The sequence below is a fragment of the Pelobates fuscus genome, chromosome 5 (genome assembly GCF_036172605.1).
Source record: "Pelobates fuscus isolate aPelFus1 chromosome 5, aPelFus1.pri, whole genome shotgun sequence".
NCBI lineage: Eukaryota > Metazoa > Chordata > Amphibia > Anura > Pelobatidae > Pelobates > Pelobates fuscus.
In genome coordinates this window covers 332,732,598-332,757,142 of record NC_086321.1, presented here as the reverse complement: position 1 = coordinate 332,757,142, position 24,545 = coordinate 332,732,598, and the positions used below count along the sequence as shown (strand labels likewise).

The window sequence follows — 24,545 nt, the reverse complement described above, 5'->3', positions numbered from 1 at the left end:
CTTCAGCGGTGACGTCACGAGGATTGTTACATTGTATCCGCACAGAGTGAGCTCAGAGTGTGGAGATACACAGAGCAGAGAGAGCCTGGTATTGGGGAGACTGAGGGAGCACCCCTAGAAAGAGACCAGGACAGGCCGACTGGAGAGCTGAGGGGGGAGTCTGGACTAACACACAACAAGATGCCGTCTGAACGGCCCTTTAAACACAGGAGGAGCTTCGGTGAGTGATGGGTGATGGGCTGTCATTAGATTTTGTCTGGGTACAGAGTCATGGGAAACAAAGGGTTAATCCATTATCCCCCTTTATAGAGAAAGCAGCCAGGCACTGCATGGATATAGCCCAATAACCCGCAGGAAAGGGGTCTCTGTATTATAAACATAAACAAACACTGCCTGAGCCTGTCCTGATAATCTGCTGTCTGGGGGTCGCTGTACATTAGATACAAGCCCAGCGCTGTCTGAGCCTGTCCTGATAATCTGCTGTCTGGGGGTCGTACATTAGATATAAACCCAGCACTGTCTGAGCCTGTCCTGATAATCTGCTGTCTGGGGGTCGTACATTAGATATAAACCCAGCACTGTCTGAGCCTGTCCTGATAATCTGCAGTCAGGGGGGCTCTGTACATTAGATATAAACCCAGCGCTGTCTGAGCCTGTCCTGACAATCTGCAGACTAGATATAAACCCAGCACTGTCTGAGCCCGTCCTGATAATCTGCTGTCTGGGGGTCTCTGTACATTAGATATAAACCCAGCACTGTATAAACCTGTCCTGATAATCTGCAGTCAGGGGGTCACTGTACATTAGATGCAAATCCAGCACTGTCTGAGCCTGTCCTGATAATCTGCTGTCTGGGGGTCACTGTACATTAGATACAAACCCAGCACTGTCTGAGCCTGTCCTGATAATCTGCAGTCAGGGGGGCTCTGTACATTAGATATAAACCCAGCACTGCCTGAGCCTGTCCTGATAATCTGCAGTTAGGAGGGCTCTGTACATTAGATATAAACCCAGTACTGTCTGAGCCTGTCCTGATAATCTGCAGTAAGGGGGCCTCTGTACATTAGATATAAACCCAGCACTGCCTGAGCCTGTCCTGATTAATATATAACAAATGACATGTTGCCCAGTATATGTAGCAGTGAAAGGGTTAACTTGTGTAATCACTAGTAATAAACATACTGAAGGTCAGTATGTCCTCACCCAGAGGGTGATACACACTAACAGGTGCTAACTTCATGTGATATTTATTTACCTTCGTTTTAGCGCTATTTCCTCTCATGCACTGACCGTGACATGTTGGTAATCTGTGCGAAACAAGGCTACATATAGTGGGACTGAGTGTCTTTGACAGATACCTGTTGTCAGACTACAATTCCCATGATTAATCTTGTTGTTGGGGCACTAGTTGCCCCATTTTACAGCCTTCCATCTTCCCTAGATGTAACAGAGAATAGAAATGTGTGGTCAGACACCTGCTAGATGGGGGGATGCTGTCCGGCTTTGTCCTCACAGATTGTGTTTTCCCATAATCCCCTGGCACTCATTGCTTAGTGTAGAATTATGGGATATGTGTTCTAGAACCGCAGAAGAACAAAACTACTTGTAACAAGATATCACTGGACCAGAATGTAGACCTATTTTTTTTGTTTTGACAAAGAATTTCTGGTCCATTAATGTATGTCTGTATATACACCTTTGTTAAAATCCTCACACACGTATGACGTATAAACATTTTAAACTTTTGACCAGTCTTTACATTTGTGACGTTAATTTGGTCGTGTAACTGTCCTGAGTTTTGATATTGATATAATTTTTTTCTGGTTTTATCATGAATAAAGCAACCATTTTCGTGAGGTGGGCCGCAGAATTCAAAAACCTGGGTTAGCTCGACACTAAATAAATTATTATCAAATTATAGAAGATAGGGATTTTTTTTCAGGCAGGCTGGAGACTAGGTTGAATCTCTTGAAGGCCTTGGTATATCTATTACGACAGCACTGCTTGTGTAAACACTCCTAGATAAACACACTTTGTCCTAGGCAGAACAGACGTCCCTGTTTTTCAAGGAGAAGCCCCTGTACATCTTGTCCCCTGAATTCATCCGGTACAAGTTCACCTATCTGCTGTCTATAATAGCTTTAAACCAGGGCTGTGAGAGCATTATGGGAGATGTAGTCCTCCAGATAGTTTGGACTACATCTCCATTAATGCTCTTACAGCCATAATGCTAGCAAAGCATCAAGGGAAATGTAGTCCACAACATCTGGAGCGCCGTAGGTTCCCCACCCCTGCTTTAAACAAATAGAAAAGAAGGTTGAGTTGAGAGCAAAACATGATCAAACTCCCCACTGATTGATGCAAAATCAAAATGTACTGGTGTGATCTACTGTAGTGTTCCATACAATGCTGATGAGCGAAACTGTATTGTCTATTATTATTAATTTTATTTTATTATTTATATAGCGCCAGCAAATTCCGTAGCGCTGTACAATGTCTATGGTTGGTATTTGGTTCTTGTTCCTTTTAGATCAAATCGAAACCTAAGTTGCTTTTTTTTTTTGTGTGTTCTTTTTAAAGGTATTTTTTAAACAGTGTTAAGGGTGCCTCCAGCTATGTATGATGACATCTGAAACATGATACCTGTTTTTTTTGCACATTTGCATCCAGCTGGGCATTCTGGTAAAATTCTGCAAACTCGACTTCCTAGCAATGCTGTGCCCAAGACAGATTTTTACCAAGGCCTGACTTGTAATATACCGAACTGTGATGCACAACGGTACATTATGAATTTGTATAAATATAAAAAGTGTCTCTATTACTTTAATATTCCTTAGAGTCTAGGAGACTTTATTTTGGGAGATATATAGCTAAGCTTATAAAAGAGTGTTAAAAAATATAATGATTTTTATTAGATATGTCTTAAGGAACACTCTAAGGTGTTCCTTTATTTTTATAGATTCAGGATCCCCATTTAAAATTAATACAATTAAATAAAAGCAATGAAATTTACCTATAATCCAGCATAGAAAAAGGCACCTGACTCATAGTGGACCTCAGATAAATTGTCAAACTTTTTACATCTGGCTTCACTACTTATCATGTAAGTGTGCCAGCAGTGAGCCGTAGTAGTTATGGTGCTTAGACCCAGCGGGAGAATCTGGCAGTGCTGCTGGTGCAGCCGCACTCCGAAATCACAATATTGGTTAGCTCATCAGGTGTCCCTCACACTTAGGGCCACCCGATAGGCAAATCTGATCGAATCGTTCTTTACCGCAGCCAGGCCCCTGTTAGATCAAAAGTATTGTCAGGAAATTAGTTTGTAACTTTCTCACAGCTTACAGAGAGCTATGCGAGAATGATAGGAAGATGCAGCAAAAGGAGGGCGACATACACAGACACACACCACCAGCCCCAGACTACCATTAGCCTCAGCCAGATCCCACAGAACCCCAGGGATCTACCCTTCTGCACACAAAATGTATATAAACAGCAGGGTGGTTAAAACTACGTAAATTATACCTTGTGTGTATGTATATGTGGCAGTATATGTGTATGTGTCCATACATCCCAGCATTCAACACAAACATACCCTGCATTAAAATGCTGACACTACATACAAACCCTCCTCTTCATTCGAGTGCCAACACTACATGCAAACACATGCCTGCAATCAAATGCGAACATTACAAACACACCTACATACAAACACAACCCTGTTCTATTGGAGTTGGCACAAATATGAGACACTCCAAACACATAAAGCGCTTCAGCAAACCGAAGTGCTTTATTTTGGGGTCAGGAAGGATTTTTTTCCTAGTTTGTTGCAAGATTGGAAGCGCTACAGACTGGGTTTTTTTTGCCTTCTTTTGGATCAACAGCAAAAACATATGTGAGGAAGGCTGAACTTGATGGATGCAAGTCTCTTTGCAGCTATGTAGCTATGTAACTATGTAACTAATTTATCTGGAGTGTTTCAGTTTAAATTTAGGTTTTGTGAATATTTTTTTTTAAATCTTTATTTATAGATTATGCTACATTTAATATCATCAGATAATATTTTGAATATGTTTACAGTCTTGTACGTGATGAAATAAAAACCAAAAAAAACCACAATCAAATCAAGATACATATATATCAATCGTAACAAGTATATATATATATTTATTTTTTTCTGTAACCCTACATATACTTCTAACCCTTTTGCCTTGCTTCCTTATGCTTTTCCATTTTCTCACCTATCTCCCTTCCTCCTTCCATTACTAGAGAGCATGCAGGATATTTAAAGATGATGATATTTTTTATTTTAGCAAGCAAAACCGGAAAAAATAACTAAATTAAGTTGTTTGGAACTAAGGATTCTGGCCGCCTGTTTGACTGCGCTGAATGTCTGTTTTAGAGTTTTAGAAATGTTTGCAAAAGTAACTGCATTTCTAATCCACTCTGAGAATAGGCTTTGGGTGTCTATTCGCCATTAGCTTTACAAAGTTGTGATGGTACTTAGCGTGACGCACTGCATTGAGCTGTAATGTTATGGTGCTTGGTGTAATCCTTTCAGTGATTGGCTGAATGACTTCCTGGTTTGGTGAGAGCTCCCTGCGCAGCTATGGTTTGGTAACATATGCAGAAACGTTCAAATAAGATATTATTTTACTTATTTATTTGGCGCTGTTAACGCACGACCTTCAGTTGGAACCTGGCAGTGTTGAACTCAGTGGATCATTAAAGGGACCGTATAGTCTCAAAATAGCAACTGTTCCTCTATCTTTACCACATTTTAGTGTTTTAAAAGCTGTTACCTTGTTTCGAACACCAAGACAACTGCAGTTGCTTTGGCACTGCCTGCTGACTCTTCTGCATTCTCGTCCAATCCAATGCTTCTCACAGAGAAGCACTGGAGTTGAGATAGACATGCGCGGCAAAATGCTGCACACCTCCAATGCTGCAAAGGGCAGCTTTTAATTGAGAGTTTGACACCGTTCAGAGGTGTCTGCGCCCCTAGTGGCTGCCAGGAAGATATTGAGATGAAGTGGTCTGGGTGCCTATAGTTGTCCTTTTAAAACACAATTCTTGCATATGGCATTTGTGTTCCGACACATTCTTTGATTGTTATATATTTCTATAATTTTCTAGTGTTACAAGATCTCTGCTTCAGCGGGCAATGGCAGCGTTACAATTCATTTATTTATTTAGTAATTTATTGTGGGAATATCTAGGGTCATTTTTGTATTAAATAATGATGGCGACACAACACTGGGGGCCAAGAACTCATGGTTAAAATTTATTTTGTTTTTTTTAATGACAGGATCTCTGTGTTATAGTGGGGGCCTCTGGCACACCTGCACTGTTGGCCCATTAGCCATTAGTCTGAGTCAAACAAAGGCACACTAGCTCTCTGTGACTGCAACTCCCATCAAGACACATCCCAGCTGATTTGCTCTGTGTGAGTGCATTCGATTTCCTATCCTTCATATGTCACATAGTTTAGCCATCTGTAATGTGGCAATCCTAGATATTGGGGATGTTTTGAGTGTTGATCCTGCTATCACGTGTAGGTGTTGCCATGAAATGAGATATTTTAATCCTGTTAAACCACAGAGCGGTGCCACATTCCAGTGACTATGTATCCGACAAGTCACAGCGTTGTCATGTGTTATTTATATGTAAGATCTAATTCTGTCTCCACGTTTTTAAAAAGAGCTTGCAATCTTTTTTTTTTTTTTTTTCCTAGAACTACTTAATTTTATTACAAAAGGTTTATTTTCCACAATCCTCCTTGTACTACAAGTCTTGCTATGTCTGTATTCTATGTCTGTCTGCATTCTGTGTTAGACAGTATGGTTCTATACGCAGAGCTCTGTGAGAGATCTGATCATTTTCAGAGCACAGCCTTTCTCCCTCCTCGCTTCCTTTATAATCAGGGCTATTTTAATCCCCTAGTCCTTGCCTTGTTTTTAAACATGACCACGCACACTTATTAACCCATACCTGGCTGGGAGGAGCGTGCGGTCTCTTATAACTGGCACGCGACCACCTATGGTGGTACTTGGAAAATTATGACTTTTTCAATTTTATATTTCTTACATTTTTTTTTTATTGATTTGGATTTTGCTGATGCCAATAAGCCTCTTTATGTTATCAATCTATTATATAAGTGTCTCAATTTTTCTACTGAAGCTTCCAATCAGCCCAACCCACTTTATCCACCCAGACCCCATTTATTATTTATCTCTCAATTCTCACTCCCCCATGTATTTATGCTGTCTCAGACCTGACACCTTGCCATCGCTCTATACATATCTCTTTAAATAACCCCCCCCCTTTTGGTGTTTATCCCTCCAGAACCCCCCTATGTGTTTATTCTCACAATCCCGCTGTTTCAAGTTATCCCGCTGCCCCCCTGTTCGTGCTTGTATATCTTTCCCCATTCTGCATGTATATCCCATCCTTCTCTTTGCCCATAACCCAAATTCCACTCTTTGAATTTGAATTTTCTCCTCCCAGTTCCACCTGCATTTATATTTATATATATATATATATATATATATATATATATATATATATATATATATATATTTTATCTATTTCACCCATATCTACAGATTCTGAATAATCTCCCCATGTATAAATCATCCAATCCTGATAGGTCTCTTTTATTTTAGCATTATAGAATGGACGTACGCACGCTAGTACCATTTAGTATCCCAACCCAATTTGGTTCTTATACATCCCTTTGTATTTATGCTCATTTTTTATTTTATTTCTTCAAATATTACACAAGATTTTCACTTTATTCTGTATCAAGTTTCCAAAATTTGTTTCCCTTCCAGTCATAATGCAATTACACTTTATCATGTCTTTACCTTTGTCCTCAGATGTCCTCCTGGCTGTAGATTAGTGCTGGGTTTATGTTAAATGTAATGTAGTAGTAATGTAGTAGATCTGACTGCAGAATATCAGGACAGGCTCAGTCAGTGCCGGGTTTATATCTAATGTACAGCGACCCCCTGACTGCACATTATCAGGACAGGCCGAGACCATGATGGGTTTGTATCTAACACACAGCGACCTCCTGACTGTAGAATATCAGAACAGGCTCACACAGTGCTAGGTTTATATCTAATGTACAGCGACCCCCTGACGGCAGATTATCAGGACAGGCTCAGTCAGTGCTGGGTTTATATTTAATGTACAGCGACCCCCTGACAGCAGATTATCAGGATAGTTCAAGACCATGATGGGTTTGTATCTAACGCACAGCGACCTCCTGACTGTAGAATATCAGGACAGGCTCACACAGTTCTGTATTTGTATCTATTGTACAGCGACCTCCTGACTGCAGATTATCAGGACAGGCTCAGTCAGTGCCGGGTTTATATTTAATGTACAGCGACCCCCTGACTGCAGATTATCAGGACAGGCTCAGTGCTGGGTGGTGTATAGCGATATTATAACAAGTACTTTAACCTTTTGTTGATATATTTCTTTATATTTGTTCCTCTTTAGCCGAACGTTGTGCAGAAGTTCGCCAAATCCGCGAGCAGCACCCTAATAAAATCCCGGTAAGTAGCAATATTATAAATCAATGCAAGACATCACACATGCAATTATATCACCTACAAACTGTTTCCCTGTTATATAGTGCGGTTCATATATATTTGGACGGTGACGCAGATTTTGAAAATTTTGGTTATGCACTCCAGCACATTGGCTTTATAATGGAACAATGACTATGAAGATAACATGCAGACTGTCAGCTTTACTTGCATGCTATATTAAACCATATACTTTGTAGGAATTATATTATTGTATACATAGTTTGTGTGTTAGAAGACTCCCAAAGCTGCTGGATAAATTAGCGTCACCTTGGACAGAGTGGTCATATTTTAACTTGTTTGGAAATTATTTGCTGTTAATGACTGTCTGATATCTGTAACATATGGATGTTATAGATACTGAGTACCCAGGTCTTCCAGGGTCTGTACTGCAGGAAGCATTGTAACCTCTGTTTTTCTGTATTTTCCCATCATTTGTGTCTACAACAATAGAAACACATGTTCAGTTTAATTAAAGGGGCAGTCTAGTAACCATAATCCCTACAGCACACTGTAATGTTTATGGTGTCAGGTGTCCCCTGGCATTGTCCAATATAAGTAGTGAAACTGTTTTAAAACTTGGTTTCCCTGGGTGAAGGGCCGGCGCGACCACTAGGTTGATTAGGCAGCCGCCTAAGGTGCACTGGCCCAGGGGGGCGCAATGCCCAGGCGCCCGGCAGGAGGGGAGCACAAAGCACAGCACTCCTCTCCTGCTAGTTTGTGTTTTGTGTTGCCGAGCGCAGACCGCGGTAGAGGAGCTTGTTTCCCTCTGCCTGGCCAGTCTGACAGGAAGTGAGCGCAGTGAGGGCCCAACTGCTTCCTGTCAGACGGGAGAGAGAAACAAGCTCCTCTCCTGCGGTACCCGCTCAGCAACACAACAAACAGGATGGATGTGAGCTTTAAGGAGACATGTGGAGGGGTGGGGTAGACTAAGGAGACATGTGGAGGTACTGTTGAGGGGTTAAGGAAACACATGGAAGGACTGTGGGAGGTACAAGGGAGACACATGGAGGGGCAGCGGTGGTTAAGGAGACACATGGAGGGGCTGGGGGTGTTAAGAAGACACATGGAAGGGCTTTGGGGGATTAAGGAGACATATGGAGGAGCTGGGGAAGTTAAGAAGGGGCTGGGGGGTTAATGAGACACATGGAGGGGTTGGGGGTTTAATGAGATACATGGAGGGGTGGTATGGGATAATGAGACACATGGAGGAGCTGGGGGGTTAAGGAGACACATGAAGAGGTTGGGGGAGTTAAGGAGACACGTGGAGAGGTTGGGGGGGGTTTAGGACACACATGAAGAGGTTGAAGGGGTTTAGGAGACACATGGAGGGGCTGTGAAACACTGCTTTCAGTGTCCTGTCAGACCGGTTAGTGGATACGATCATCTAACACGGGCAGTAAACAAGTAGGGGGAAGAGACAACAAAGGGATATGGGGGACAAAGAGACAGACCGAGGAGCTTGGTGGGGCAAAGAGACAGACAGAGGGGAAATGGAGACTAGATGGGAAGTACCTGGGGCACCCAGGTGAGTGTCAAACTGTCAATTTACTGTGGGACTGTGACTGCGCCCACCATAAGCACTAAGTTGACTTGAAGTGGTTATGGCACCTAAACTTCCCTTTAAGGTCAGGAGATTGATTTGGCATAAATAAATAAAGATAAAATGACCCAATTCAAGAGACAGTATCCCTAGAAAGTTAGTAACCCCGCATCCAACATTTTTAAAATAAGGGACTATTGCTTTGGATTATGTGCGGTTCCTTTCTTTCTATGCACTATCTTCATATTCTATTCACGTAAAGGCTTTGTTTTATAAACCTCCAGGCACCATCCATTATTAGCTAATATGTGATTTTGCATTTTTGTTGGTGAGGTTGTGCTGGTATAGTTTGTTTCTTTGTTGTTATTATCCGTGACACTTTTTTTACATTCTGAAGTGTGTTCTGCGTTTAGATGACAGTTAAACATTTTTTTTATTTTATTTATTTGCTGTGTTTTTTTTTTTTTTTTCTGTTTGCAACTGCAAGCATTCTTCAATGATCCGCTGCATTCGTTTCCCATGATCTCATAAGCACTTATACTTTTCCCTGTCTCATGTTGAGAAACAACAGCACAAACCCGTAAAGCAAATGCCTCACCTAGAATTACTTCTAGTCTTTCGTTGGCTCTCGTTTGCGTGATCTAATTAGGCAGCAACACACATTGCCAAGAACAAGACAAACGATGAGCGGCAAACTTTTCAATTACTTAAGAGAGAAAAAAGAGACAGAAAGAGAATTTAGTTCTCACATAATTTACAGTTTATTCATGTAAATACTATTAAAGTAAAGTTGTCATACTGCACTTTATCCACTTTGTTTGTCATTGTTTAATTTCAATTGTTACATGTCGGAATGTAGTGCCGAAAGAACAGAACCTATCACTATTTAAGAACACTCTGTGTATGACCGGTTTATCTTAATGAATTGTGCGTGTCCACCATCGACCAAGTTGCTTTTCCATTTCCTTTACTGGGGTTTGGACGTTGCAGCAGGGAACGTGTTATTTAATTTGACAAGTTGGCAACGCGTTTTCTTCCAGCTGGTCGCTCACATCAGGTTTCACCAGATTAGTCAGCAGGTACCAAACACCAAGAGAAGGACTTTCTTAAAATTTTCTTTGGCCTAAAATCAAATGTGCTCCAAGAAAACATAAATTTTGCTATTCCAGTGAGGAGTAAGATGGAATGTCATAATTTACTGTATGTCATTTCTTTCCTGGTCAAAGATCGGAGGTGAGTATAGCTATTTTGCATTGTAACCTGAAGAGAGTGTGGAGAGGATCCACAAAAAGCTAGGTGTGAACTTCCTCTGAATTCTGACTTCTACTGAGTGACTTAAATCACTCAGATAAAAAAAAAAAAAAATCATAAAGATATTTACTACAATTGTGGTGGCAGTGGGCTGGAATATATTATGGCAGGTGAGGCACCAAGCTACACCCCCCTCCCTCTCGCTATTTTTGACGAAAAGCCAATATCTGTTCAAAATGAACTGGTTCCTCGCCTTTACCAGTAAAGAACTCATGGTTAGAAAGATCCTTCAAACCAGGAACGTTACAGTCTGACCCTACACCCCTCATTTCACTTCATTGCACAGTATAATCTACGTTCGAGTATATTGCCTGGTCTCAAAAGTGGTGGTAGGCCGTACTCTCCTAAAAATCTCGAATGTAGTCTATTAACAACATTTTCCTTGTCCTAGTCAAAGAAATACACTCCTTCCAAGGCTTTCCGAGTAGAGAGAGAGTCTATGTTAATTAATGTTGTTTTTGTTATATTTGGTATAACTACTCTCTCCTCCCTCTTGCTTTTCATTCCTTCTTCTCCCTTCCATTCTCTCTTCCTCCCCCCTTTTCTCACACAATATTTAAAATGAGAATACATATGTCTATATTTTTACTGTATGTGCAATAGAGGTTGCTTCCTAATATCTGGAGATATACTAGTGCTTTTTCAACGGTAATATTCTTTTGCAACATTCTCATCAAATGTTTGAAAGAGAGGAGGAAAAAAAAAGATACTTCCCATTTTAAGGTTCCTGCATTTGCTGAAATCGTTAACTGTACCTGTAGTACACTCTGCCCAGACCAGGAAGTGGTCAACATGGGGCTTTATATAAACATGTATTCCAGACACTATCACTTTATCCTTTCTATGCTAGTGTCCTACCCGGTGTGTGAGGGCTTGAAGAGTGAGTTATACTTACCGTTCAGCCTTGGCCGTGCTGGTCTCGGTGGGGAAGCTCCACCTCCCTGGCTGAGATCGAAGTTCCCAAAGGAAAGCATTTGGGATGTTAGTGTGCATGCGCAGCAAAATGTCTTGTGCCATTCAGATGATCTCTATGAAACCATCTGATAGAAATATCAGAGCTTTACTGAGCTATTTTGTCGGAAGCTCCTCTAGTCTCATATTGAAAGTCACTAGAGGCATTTAAACCCTGCAGTGTAAACATTGCCATTCCTTCAGAACAGCTATGTTTTCATTTGTAGGAATAAAACGAGAGGGGCTTCATTGAGATGAAGTGGTTTGAGGGTCTATAGAGTTCATTTACGCCCTGGGCAGCAATTCCACTTATTACATGGGATGTATAGAATTCCTACCTAGACTGATAACCGCTGTAGTTTTTTTTTCCTTATTTTATTTTTTTGGCTCAGGTAAGCTGTACATATATTTGGAAAGGTAGAGGAGGAAGTATAGCTGTATCAATTGGGGACTATTTGCTCATGTTACAGTAGGTAACCAGAGACTTGGGAGGAAGGGGCTTGTTAATAAGATCCTTCTTACAGTTTCGGTGACATCATGCTGTATGTGAAGACACCAAACATGAGAACTTTTAATAGTTGAAGGTCTTCGATAAGGAAGCACCTCTATGGCTAATAGTCTGACAGAGGTGTCTTTGTGATCCGATGTAAACATAGCTGTTTTCTGAAGCAATAATGTTTTACACAGCCAGACTGCAGGGACTATGCACCAAAACCACTTCATTAAAATAAGTGTACCATTAAAGAGCTTTGATTTCCTTACAGCTGCAGGGTTATTTGAGATGACAATTAAGGGTAGGGATAGCAGTAATTATGCAGCAAGGTGGTATTACTGCCATCTCTACCCATAGGGCAGTAACAAGCGTTAGGGATAGCAGTCAAAAACTTAAGAGTACTTGCCACTTACACAGGCCGTGAGCAACAGGCATATCCCTGGCTGTTGTAAAATACCTGGCAAAGCAGGGAGGTAGTTGTTGTTAATCAGCCTACACAAAATTCCTTTTTGCCACTACTGAATTACAGAGTAGATGCATCTCCAAGAGGTTCAAGGAGAAATAGAATTGGTTCCTCATGGTTCTCTCTCATTGATGAACTGATACAGTTCACAGAAGAAACATCTAACAGGTTTGGTGGTGTTCCCTTTATAGGCCTAACCCATAAATAACCACAACTATTCCATACAAGCAAGAATGGTTCCATACTGATTTTGGTGTCACCTCTTTGTCCTTTATTGAATCATTCTTTACAGACAGTTAAAGGACCACTCTAGGCACCCAGACGACTTCAGCTTAATGAAGTGGTCTGGGTGCCAGGTACCTCTAGGATTAACCCTTTTTTTTATAAACATAGCAGTTTCAGAGAAACTGCTATGTTTATAATGAGGGTTAATCCAGCCTCCAAATCCTCTAGTGGCTGTCTCATTGACAGCCGCTAGAGGCGCTTGCGTGCTTCTCACTGTGAAAATCACAGTGAGAGCACGCAAGCGTCCATAGGAAAGCATTGATAATGCTTTCCTATGCGACCGGCTGAATGCGAGCGCGGCTCCTGCCGCGCATGCGCATTCAGCCGATGACGTCGCGATCAAGATGGAGAGGAGGAGGAAAGCTCCCCGCCCGGCGCTGGAAAAAGAGGTAAGTTTAACCCCTTCCTCTCTCCAGAGCCCGGCGGGAGGGGGTCCCTGAGGGTGGGGGCACCCTCAGGGTACTCTAGTGCCAGGAAAACGAGTATGTTTTCCTGGCACTAGAGTGGTCCTTTAACTAGGGTGATAGTTGGATATATATTTATGAAATTCTGTTTTATTCGTTTTCCTTTACCTGTCTTCATGGGTGGCTCAGCATGTAAGGAAACATGTTGACTCTTCATTTTGTTTGTCCCTAGGTCATTATTGAACGATACAAGGGAGAAAAGCAGCTTCCTGTGTTGGATAAAACCAAATTTCTGGTTCCTGATCACGTGAATATGAGCGAGCTGGTGAAGATTATCAGGTGAGATTGCGCACTTTTTTGTTACGCTACATATCATGTTCCAGGTTTATCTCTGAACGCTCAAAATAGCCTAATTGTATAGCCTTTAACCCCAGGACCAAACTTCTGGAATAAAAGGGAATCATGACAGTTCACACATGTCATGTGTCCTTAAGGGGTTAAAGGAACACTATAGGCACTCGGACCACTTTATCTCAGTGAAGTGGTCTGGGTGCAGTGTCCCCGTCCCATGAAACCTGCAACGTAAAACAATGCTGTTTTTGAGAATCGATGTTTACATTGCAGGGTTAAAAGTCATACCGACAGCCACTAGAGGCATTTCCGCGGCACCGACTGCGTAAAAGTCGGTGACATGACGCGGAAGCCCCATAGGCCGCAATGATTCAATGATTTTACTATGGAAAAGTTTGAATGCACTTTAGGTACCCAATGTTCCCTTATGATTGGAGGATGGGGATGACCTGAATTAGGATACTATAGCGTTACTAATACAGATTTGTATTCCTAACGCTATAGTTTTCCTCTGACTTGTTCCTTCCATCGATTCCTTTCATATATATGCAACTTCTTACTATAGCTCCTTCTGTTATTCCATGTAACACTTGTTATAGTAACATCATACTATATGGTTTTTGTTCTGTATAATGATATAATAATCTAGGTTGAAAACTAATTTTGAGTTCATAGAGTTCCACCAATAAAATGCATCTTTTTATGCGGTTGGTCCAAAAGAAGGCAAAAATAGCAATTTGAAGCAATAGCCCATTGTGCCACAAAAAGGGGGAAAAAAATCTTCTTGACTCCACAATAGCAATCCGATTTCTCCTTGGATCAAAAACCAGCTCACATATGTTTATATGCTTGAATATTCTGTTTTTAAAAAAAAAAAAAAAACAACAACAAATATAAAAAAGAAAACATCCAGGCCTTGGTTAAAAAAAAAAAAAAAATATATATATATATATATATATATATATAAATATCCATCTATTTTGGCTCATCTTATTGCAGTGCACAACCACTCCTATTGCCCCATTTAACATTCCTATTCAAAGGAACACTCTAAGCATCATAATCACTAAATCAGTTTGTAGTGGTTATGGTGCTAATAAGCTGTGGGTGAAACCCCTGCTCTCCATATTGCTAGTGAGGAAGTTACATTCCTACATTACCAAGATTAATTTCTGCCATTTTTGGATGGTAGTGATAAGCTGACGAAGATCAAAAATGGATTCCGCCTCTCAGCCTACTAGCACCATTACCGATACAATTGAATTTGGTGTACCTTCCCTATAACTCCTCCTATTGCTCCATATAACCCTCCTATAACTTCTTCTACTGCTCCATATAACCATAACCATATAACCTCTCATTATAACTCCTCCTATTGCTCCATATAACCCTCCTATAACTTATTCTACTGCTCCATATAACCTCTCACTATAACTCCTCCTATTGCTCCATATAACCCTCCTGTAACTCCTACCAGGGCTGTCTTTCCCCATGGGCACGTTGGGTCCCACCGCACTGCGCCGCGTGCCAGGACAACAGGGTAAATCCTTTGATTTTTCCCCTGCCGGCCCTGCTCTCTTGCCGTAGGCCCTCTCGGGCCGGTGTGGACATCAAAGATCGTCCACAAAGGCCCTTCGAGAGAGGGGAAAGATGGCAGAAGGACCCGGAGGCAGGATCTGGAAAGAGATTGCTGCAGGCTATATAGCTCACCACCAGAACACCAGGCTGGCAGTGTCCCACCCCCCTCTCATTCACTAAAGGTAAGAAGAAAGGTGGGGAGGGAGGCATGCAGCTTTTATTAAAGTAGATTTAATATTTAAAAAAAAAAAAACATACAAGAAAATATTTTCTCCATGCACCCCTCACACACACAGCGCCTCTCAGACACACACACACACACACACATCACCCGTCACACACACACTGAACCCCTCGTACCCATCACACACATATGTATACACTACACTCCTCACTGCAGGCTGTGTGTATTTGCTAAATACATACACAGCCCGCTGAATACACACACACACACACAGTCTGTGTGCATGTACTCAGCAGTCTATATGTATGTACTGCATTTGTTGGAGGTACCAATAAATATAAGCTTAATTGGGTTGATGATTTCTATTCCTGTGAGTTGTTGTGTTGGCAGGGCCCCAGTGCACAGCTTTGCCCGGGGGGCCCATATTGATGTGAGGATGGCACCGACTCCTACCTATAACTCCTCCTATTACTCCATATAGACCGCCCTATAACTCCTATCACTCCATATAACCCTCCCTATAACTCCTCCTATTGCTCCATGTAACTCTCCCTATAACTCCTCCTATTACTCCATATAGACCTCCCTATAACTCCATATAACTCTCCCTATAACTCCTCCTATTACTCCATATCCAGAGCTAACCCTGCCTCTCCAGCCTATACACAGCATATGGAATGTTTATCAAAGAGAGTGCACTAAGTAACCAAGCAATACTCTACCAGCTGATCGGCTGGGAATTAACTGGGAAAGGGGTCTAATGTTTTTATTTATAGGAGCATTGTATGTAACAAGGGCCTCTGAGCACTCCAATTGAACAATATGTGCACGTTTAGGCAGTTCCAAAGAGTCTGGGGCTAAGGAATAATAATATAACCCCTAAAGCCCACCGTGTTCCATAAAAACTTTGATATAACTCATCCCTAGAGCGCTTCCTATTGCTTTATGTATATAACATCCCTTCAACTAATCCTGTTGCTTCAAAACTGGTAAGTATAGTCTTGAACCTTAGCCCAGTGACACAAACAGAAGAAAAAACAAAAAACTCGGGCCTACTGGATGTATGGCGACTGCAACACCCGACCACATCTGACTACACATTTTATTCCGCACTGCATAACACATATTCCAGAATAGATAACATTTTCCTCAATGGGGCGGGGATGGATAAGGCCCTACACACAGACATCAGTAGCATCACATGGTCAGATCAAGCTGACATAACGTTCACCCTAGGCAACCTACGATACCAGTCCAACTGGTCATGGAAACTAAATACTAGTCTCCTCAGAGACGACGAAACACTAGAAACAACCCGACAGGCTATCACAGAATATTTTGAGCTAAACACAACACCTGACGCCAACCCCACCACGGTTTGGGCAGCACACAAAGCAGTCCAGCGTGGGCACTTTATAAAAATTGCCACGCATAAAAAGCGAGCTAAAACAAAACGGCTACTCGAACTACAGTCAGCCCTACGTAAGGCAGAGCAACAACACAAAACCAACCCGACTGAATCCAAACTTAGAGAACTTAATGCCCTTAGACACTCTATTAAGGCCATATCCCTGGAGGCGGTGTCACGCTCCATACAATGGTCAAAAAGGCTCTTCTATGAGAGAGCTAAAAAAACAGACACTTTTTGCCAGAGTGCTCCGCCCGAGACCACAAGGCAAAACCATCACGAAGATACACACAGTAACCAATATGCTAGTAGAGACCCCCGAGGCTATTAATGAGGTATTCACCTCCTACTTCTCCGGCCTCTACAATCACTCCCCCCGCCTCCAAGCCAATAACACCACTTACGTAGCGGACATACAACAATTTCTCTCGGAACTTACCATACACAAAGTGAGCGAAGCAGAATCAGGCTCACTACGTAAACCGATCACCCAAATTGAGGTAGAATCAGCCATAGCATCTCTTAAGGGTAACAAGGCCCCAGGCCCAGACAGATACGATGTCAATTATTACAAACAATTCAAAGAGATACTGGCCCCACCCCTTACAGCCCTTAGTAATCACTTTATGCAAGGCGGGGTGCCCGTCGGGGACATGGCAACAGCAAATGTGGTACTACTGCCAAAACCAGATAAAGATGACACACTAGCCTCTAGCTACAGGCCAATATCACTCATCAATACTGACCTCAAGATCTTTGCTAAAATACTAGCATCCAGACTCACCTCCCTACTCCCGCGCCTGATCCACCCGGACCAGGTGGGCTTTATGCCCGGACGCCAACTATACGAGAATAGCAGATGGGGGGTGGACACCCTGTGGTACATGACGGAGTCCAAAGCGCCTTCTCTAGCACTCTCATTAGATGCGGAGAAGGCGTTTGACAGGGTGCTGTGGCCTTACCTTTTTGAGCTACTCCGGTTACAGGGGTTTCCGGAACCATTTGTGACAGCAATACAAGCACTCTACACAGACCTGAGGGCACAAATACTTATAACAGGGGGCGCACAAAAAGCCATTCACGGGGGCGGAGCTAACCGCGCAGCAGAGAGGTCGCATTTTTCGGAGCTCCGTCTCTGACTATCACAAAGCCGAAATATATGGTGGAAACCGGGCTAGAAATCATCCACAATCGACTCCAGAGTAAGCATACAGACCATGGGCAGAAAATCTAAAAAGGCGAAGGCCGACAAAAGCCCGCACGGGAGGGATATCGGAGAAATGCTCCGGGCTACGCAACAGGCCGCATGGTCCAAAATGGCGCTGCCTGATGATATGTCCTCGTACTCATCGGAGGATTTCACCTCAGAAGTCCCAGAGGGGGCCGCATACAGACACCCTTCGGAGGGCAAAACCAAGAGCCTACCAATCGGAGACCCGGTCACGGCTGACCAGATCAAGGTTATGCTGGCGAGACTTGGCAGCAGACATGGCTGGCTACCGTAAGGCCATAGCCACAATAAAAATTACGAAGCTGGAGGCCTGCACTAGCACCCATGGGGAGAGGCTCCAAAACGTTGAACAGAAATTAACTGACCTGATCAACGGGCAAACAGCGACCACTGATCGCCTAGACGCCATGGAGGATCAGAGGAGACGTTATAACCTCAAAGTAAGGGGGATACCGGAGATGGTAGCTCCTACGGACTTACCCCACTATGTCAGGCGCCTCCTGGAAGTCTTGTTCCCACCGAAACGAGTGAAAACTGTTAAACTGGATGGCATGTTCCGGCTGCCGAAATCACCTCGGGCACCGAAGGCGGCGACAGCGGACCTCATCTTGCGGTTCCAAACGCTTGCCGACAAGACCGATCTCCTCACGGCACTGCGGGGCAAAACTCCCCTAATGTTTGAAGGGTCGTCACTCACGGTGTTTCCAGACTTAACCAGAAACACGATCAACTGGCGGAAAACATTGCAGCCCCTTTTGCACCACCTCCGTACCAGAGACATCCCATACAGATGGGGCACACCACGGGCCGTTCAGTTCACCCATAATGAGACCCATTACAAGGCACAGAACCGACAGGAGCTGGAAACCCACCTGCAAACCATCGGCATCCTGTCAAAGGCACCGGAAAACAGCAGAAGCCTGTCCCAGCTGAACCCTGCCGGCATCCGAGAATTTGTCCCACGGGACTCCCCTAGATTCTCTCCTGGCGGATCGCCCACCTGAGAAACGGAGAATAACCACTACAGGAAGGTTTTACCTCACCACCCCGTTCCACCAACCGCGCAGAAGCAATGGTCCGTATAGTCAGAGACTTCTAATAATCGGACTTACTAATTCTCTCTGGACACTAGCCTATAACGCTATCATAATTTTACATATTGGTTTTACTTTTGTTTTGGTTTTATTCACCTCAGTTATAGTAGGTACAGCCTATTTCTTTTGACACTCGAGGGCAATACAAGGGGGCCTCACTCTCACGCAGATGGCCACCGTTTATGACACAACCAACCACGCTAGAGAGCACACACTCAACCAAACTGCAGGTTCCCTAAACACTCGCACGAAGACGCTGGCACATACACACAACACGAAGAAGCACGATACAGCCGAAATGTTGAGTGACACCCTGACATACTCCCCCCGCCCCTCCCCCCCCACCCCCCCACCTCCCGCCGACACAGAGTTGAACACATAGGATATGAAAATGGGGGGAAGCCCTATAGGGTAAACCGTTTAATCACTAGGCTACAAGAATCTCAATCCCTCACAGGGCCTAAACTTTTTATAACACAGATATGTTTCTCCTTTTTTTGAAAAACTCATTTTATTATAAAAAGTGCAAGAATAAAAAAGACACGTTTGTTTTGACTGCATGTAATGTCCGTGAACAAAAAGCTGTTGTGGCTACGTTCACAATGTTGTTACCACTTTGCACACAAAAATAAAGAATTAAAAAAAAAAAAAAGCCATTCACCCTAGGCAATGGCACCAGACAGGGATGTCCATTGTCCCCTTTGCTCTTCGCCCTAACCCTAGAGCCACTCTTATAAGCGATCAGGCAACACCCATACATCAAGGGAATAGAGATCAGTGGCACTCCATTCACAGTCTCGGCGTATGCCGTTGATGTCATGCTGACACTCCGGGACCCACTGGACTCCCTGCACCACCTAACACTACTACTAGAAAGATTTGGGAACATCGCAGGCTATAAAATAAACTACTCCAAATCAGTAGCAATGCCCTTCCATCTACAGCCCCAAGACATATCGCACATACGCAGCCAATATCGCTTAAAAATAAACACAGAGGAATTTATGTACCTAGGGGTCAGTCTAACAGCAAACGCATCATCTCTCTATGCCCGCAATTACAAACCACTGCTCCGGACCCCGATTACGGAAATGGAGCAGTGGACAAATAGACCCATATCCTGGCTGGGAGGCATAAACACTATAAAAATGAATGTGATGCCGAGGCTCCTGTTCCTCTTTCAGGCACTCCCGGTACAAATTTCCCGGGGGGACCTGACGGGCATACAGCGGGCAATAACAAACGTCCGAGAATGGCACGCATGTACAGACCAAAACCCAGGGGGGGACTGGGACTACCTAATGTATATTACTATTACTTGGCGGCACAGCTAGCTCAGGTCATACAATGGCACACACCCCCCGATACAAGACGCTGGGTAAACATGAAGTCACTAATGACGGGACAGGACCTCCCACAATTCTTCATATGGGCACCGAAAACACAAAGAGCCATGCTGGGAACCACGAATCCGGCCATACTAAACTCCATACAGATATAGGACCAAACTAAAACAAAATACACCCTAAGCTCCCTCTTGTCCCCCATGACACCGGTCTTTCGAAATAGGGCGTTCCCACCGTGAATGAGGGCCCGGGACTACAAAGGGATCGAAGCCACGGGGCTACAAAGATACGTCCACCTATTCATAAACCAGTAAATAGCCACATACACACAGGGGCGTATTAGCCGCGAGGCAAACAAGGCATTTGCCTTGGGCGGCATTTTCCAGGGGGCCTTGCGGCTAACAGACATGCTGGGCTGCCGGGCGGCGCTGGTGGGCGGCTGGCGAGGGAGCACTTCCTCTGAGCGGTCTGCTCAGCTCCCTCGCGTGCCGCAGAGTGAGGCTGGGAGCCGGAATATGACGTCATATTCCGGCTCCCAGCCTCACTCTGAGGCGCGCGAGGGAGCTGAGCAGACAGCTCAGAGGAAGTGCTCCCTTGCCAGCCGCCCGCCAGTGCCGCTCGCCCGCCAGCCAGTGCCGCTCGCCCAGCAGCCACTGGACCACCAGGGAGGAAATACCACCCCCCAGCATTCCCAAAGGTAAGGAGGCTGGGGGAGGTGTTTAAATAAATTTTAAAAAACGTGTTAATGTGGGTGAGTGTGAGTGTGTGTGTTAGTGTGTTTCTGTTAGTGTGTTTGCCTGTGAGTGTGTGTGTCTGTTAGTGTGTGTGTTTGCCTGTGAGTGTGTGTCTGTTAGTGAGTGTGTGTCTGTTAGTGAGTGTGTTTGTCTGTTACTGAGTGTGAGTGTGTGTTTCTGTTACTGAGTGTGAGTGTGTCAGTGTGTGTGTGTTTCTGTTAGCGAGTGTGTGTTTCTGTTAGCTAGTGTATGCGTATCTGTCAGTGAATGTGTGTGTGTGTATTTAGAATGCGGAGCTGGGGGGAAAGGTTGGGTAAGGGTGGTGCGGGGGGGGGGAAGGGGGGCCTGAGTTTTGTCCTGCCTAGGGCAGCACAAAACCAGGATACACCACTGCATACACACACCTGACCACCAAAGCCGCACTACAAACTAGAGACTATTTCAGGTACTTGCAAATCCGAGACTTTGCGCAGAGACCTGACGTAAAGAAGGCAGCCCTGACACCACTAACCTTTTTCGAAAGACTATGCTATACGGAGACTACACAATCTAAGCTAATTACATTACTGTACAACCACCTCAACATGACCCCAGACACAAAGGGCGCACTACGATACGCTGACCAGTGGGAAGCCGACCTGGGGGAGGTCCTGGAGGGAACGGAGTGGCAGGATATTTGGGAAGCATGCACCAAAACCACTATCTGCGTAACACTCCAAGAACAATCTTATAAAACGCTAATTCGATTGTACGTGACTCCAGTGAAACAAAAACACATGAGATTGAGCCCTACAGATTATTGCTGGCATTTATGCGGGGGGGAAGGGCACATACATACACATGTAGTGGGAGTGCCCGAGGGTTGCAACATACTGGCGGAGCATAGTAGACTTCAGCTCCCAAATCTTACAAAAACGGATGACACTAGACCCGTGGGCATGCCTTTTGTCTAGACCCACGGAGGGCCTCCCAAGACACGAACAGAAACTCCTCAACATGATTTACCTAGCGGCCCGCAGGGCCGTAGCACAACACTGGTCATGCCCGGACCTCCCGCAGATATCTCTGGTCAGGACAAAACTACGTGACAATTATCTGATGGATAAACTCACGGCCCAAGTGCGGAACACATTGAACACGTTCCACAAGGTGTGGGAACTATGGGAGCAATACGATACATAAAACCAAGGCCCCGGGCGAGGGGCGGCATCCACGCGGTACATTTCAGTGGCGATAACTGGGAATCACCCAACGGCCACTGTCATACCAGAACCCGGACGGGTGGAAGCGGCACCACTGTAGAACGGGTCGATGGTTAAAGCCAGAACACGGGGCGCAGTCCACTGAGACGGGCAGCGCCTGGTTCTAGGACCCCAGGAGATCACTTCATCTCAAAACTTCACTAATTTTACTTGTCTCTACATATCTATCCTTTTCTTGTATGTTTTTATCTATTGCAAGCACACTAGACCTGTAAACAAACAGGAGGAGAGAAAGGCTAAAACATGCATGAGACGCGCAGACAATTTCAGGGGATGGGGGTGCGTTGGCACACGTAACTGGCCGACGACACGTACCCCCCCCCCCCACCAGCACTATCACACTATCATGCTCTGCCTGTCTGCGCACCTAGCAGAATGGTGGCACCCAGGGGGTGGTATGGAAAGAGCAGACAGGAGGGACATAACGCCTGAACTAACCAGGCAAGCTCAGAATACAACATACATATGCTCGGGCCACAACAGCATAACATACTCATCAGGGCCAACTTGAGAGTTCATGACACTCCACCTACAAAGCCCACTCCTCAACAATACTACCACTGTACATAGTTACACTTTGCTTGCCAATGTAAAAAAAAAAAAAAAGACGGCAATACACACAAAGTGCACAGTATGTGAATGATGCCTGTACTAACCATCCTACTCTGCATTCTGTAATACATGACAAAAATTGTACGGTTATTTCCATACCTATGTTTGCATTATTGTAACAATGCTTGACTGTCAGAACAAAAAATAAAGAATTAAAAAAAAAAAAAAAAAACTGTAGCATATCTTCCCCCTAAATCTTGGTTGTGCTGTGACTTACAGGATATAAACACTACTTGCCATGGCTCAATGTTTACTTGCTAGTGGAGAGCGAAACGTTCTGAACCCTGTACTACACTACTGGAAATATAATTTTAAAAAACAAACAAAAACTATGTAGCACTTGCTTGGGAAAATGGAAGCACACCGGATTTGTGCATTCATTTTATTTCAGATTCCGTTTCTTAAATGCACTTACAGTCCCTCTAATGGATTAAAGGTTAGGTTAATATCATCCTTCTTTTAAATTCTTTCTTCCACCTAGCTCAGTTAATCTTAATTAAATTTCCTCTCCTTTTTCAGGCGCCGACTGCAACTGAATCCGACCCAAGCCTTCTTCCTCCTAGTGAATCAGCGTAGCATGGTGAGCGTATCTTCCGCCATTTTGGATATATATGAACAGGAGAAGGATGAAGATGGCTTCCTGTATATGGTGTATGCTTCACAGGAAACCTTCGGTTAATAAATGTCCTCGGCCCATCTGGCTCCACGGTGTATGTTGACCCAAGTCTACAAACCAATTCACTAACACTTGCTCCTATGTAGATAGATAGACACACACACACACACACGGTTAGCGACACTTAAGTACCCACTCATACTCTGGTATTGTACAAACATTCCACCTAGGTTTGCACGTTAACTTGTGTGCAGACTGCCTACTCAATATACACATTCTCTCGTTCATATACAAGCACACAAATACTTTTTCAGCTGCACACGGAGAGACCTGCTTTCTGTTCACACACTTTCTTTTGCCCAAGCACAGCAGGGTTACCTAGTAATAATAGTAAAGATTGTGTGTAACTAATTGTTGACCTGTTTTGTGTACCGAGGATTCTTCGCCTTTGTATACACTGTGTACCTTGTAGATAGAAAATGTCGACCTTTCGAGTTACATCCCCCGCTTATTACATTTCCTTTTAAAATATTTAAGAGTCACCTTTTTTTGTTAGCAGCACAACCTTTAGCTTGTGAGGGTGTTAAATGCCCCAGCAAACCAAACTACCCCTTTGCCTTGGAGTTAATGTTATGGCTGCCAAAACAAAACAAAAAAAAACGGTATTTTAGGTATTTTCTGCCGTAACCGGTTAGGTTTTTAATGTTACTTCAACGGGTTACAAAAAGAAGTTTCAGCAGTAGCTATAATCCAGCCTGTTTTTTTTATTTGTATGTCTGTTTTAATTAGCCTGATGTGGGCAAAATGTTTTTAAATGTACATTTTAGTTGTAGAGATTTAGACTCATTGATATGATTATGGAACACGTGTATCAATGTAAATGTTCACTATAAGCTTTTTGCCATCCTGATTTTCTGTTTACTCTGTTGTATTAACTGTTTGGGGGACGGGGGTCTACCTTTTAGAATTGACATGGAGTGAAATTGATTTTCCCCTCCCAATGAATAAAATATATAGAAACCAATGTGTATATATAGAGATGTACCACATGTATAAAGATAAATAAATACAATATTGTGTCAGA

General features: G+C 43.6%; 1 protein-coding gene across 1 annotated transcript; it reads left to right on the top strand.

Annotated features, from left to right (window-relative positions):
• MAP1LC3A (microtubule associated protein 1 light chain 3 alpha) lies at positions 1–24,545 on the top strand. The gene is made up of 4 exons (XM_063453256.1): positions 1–220; positions 7,507–7,562; positions 13,278–13,384; positions 23,365–24,545. The coding sequence occupies exons 1-4, from the start codon at positions 181–183 to the stop codon at positions 23,522–23,524; spliced, it is 363 nt and encodes a 120-aa protein (XP_063309326.1). The 5' UTR covers positions 1–180; the 3' UTR covers positions 23,525–24,545.

What these genes read in the sequence shown, in the direction of transcription:
- MAP1LC3A (XM_063453256.1), top strand. Translation starts at nt 181, where the DNA reads ATGCCGTCTGAACGGCCCTTTAAACACAGGAGGAGCTTCG. An exon ending in AGCACCCTAATAAAATCCCG is followed by an intron (nt 7,563 to 13,277) that starts GTAAGTAGCAAT and finishes GTTTGTCCCTAG; the next exon opens with GTCATTATTGAACGATACAA. An exon ending in GAGCTGGTGAAGATTATCAG is followed by an intron (nt 13,385 to 23,364) that starts GTGAGATTGCGC and finishes CTCCTTTTTCAG; the next exon opens with GCGCCGACTGCAACTGAATC.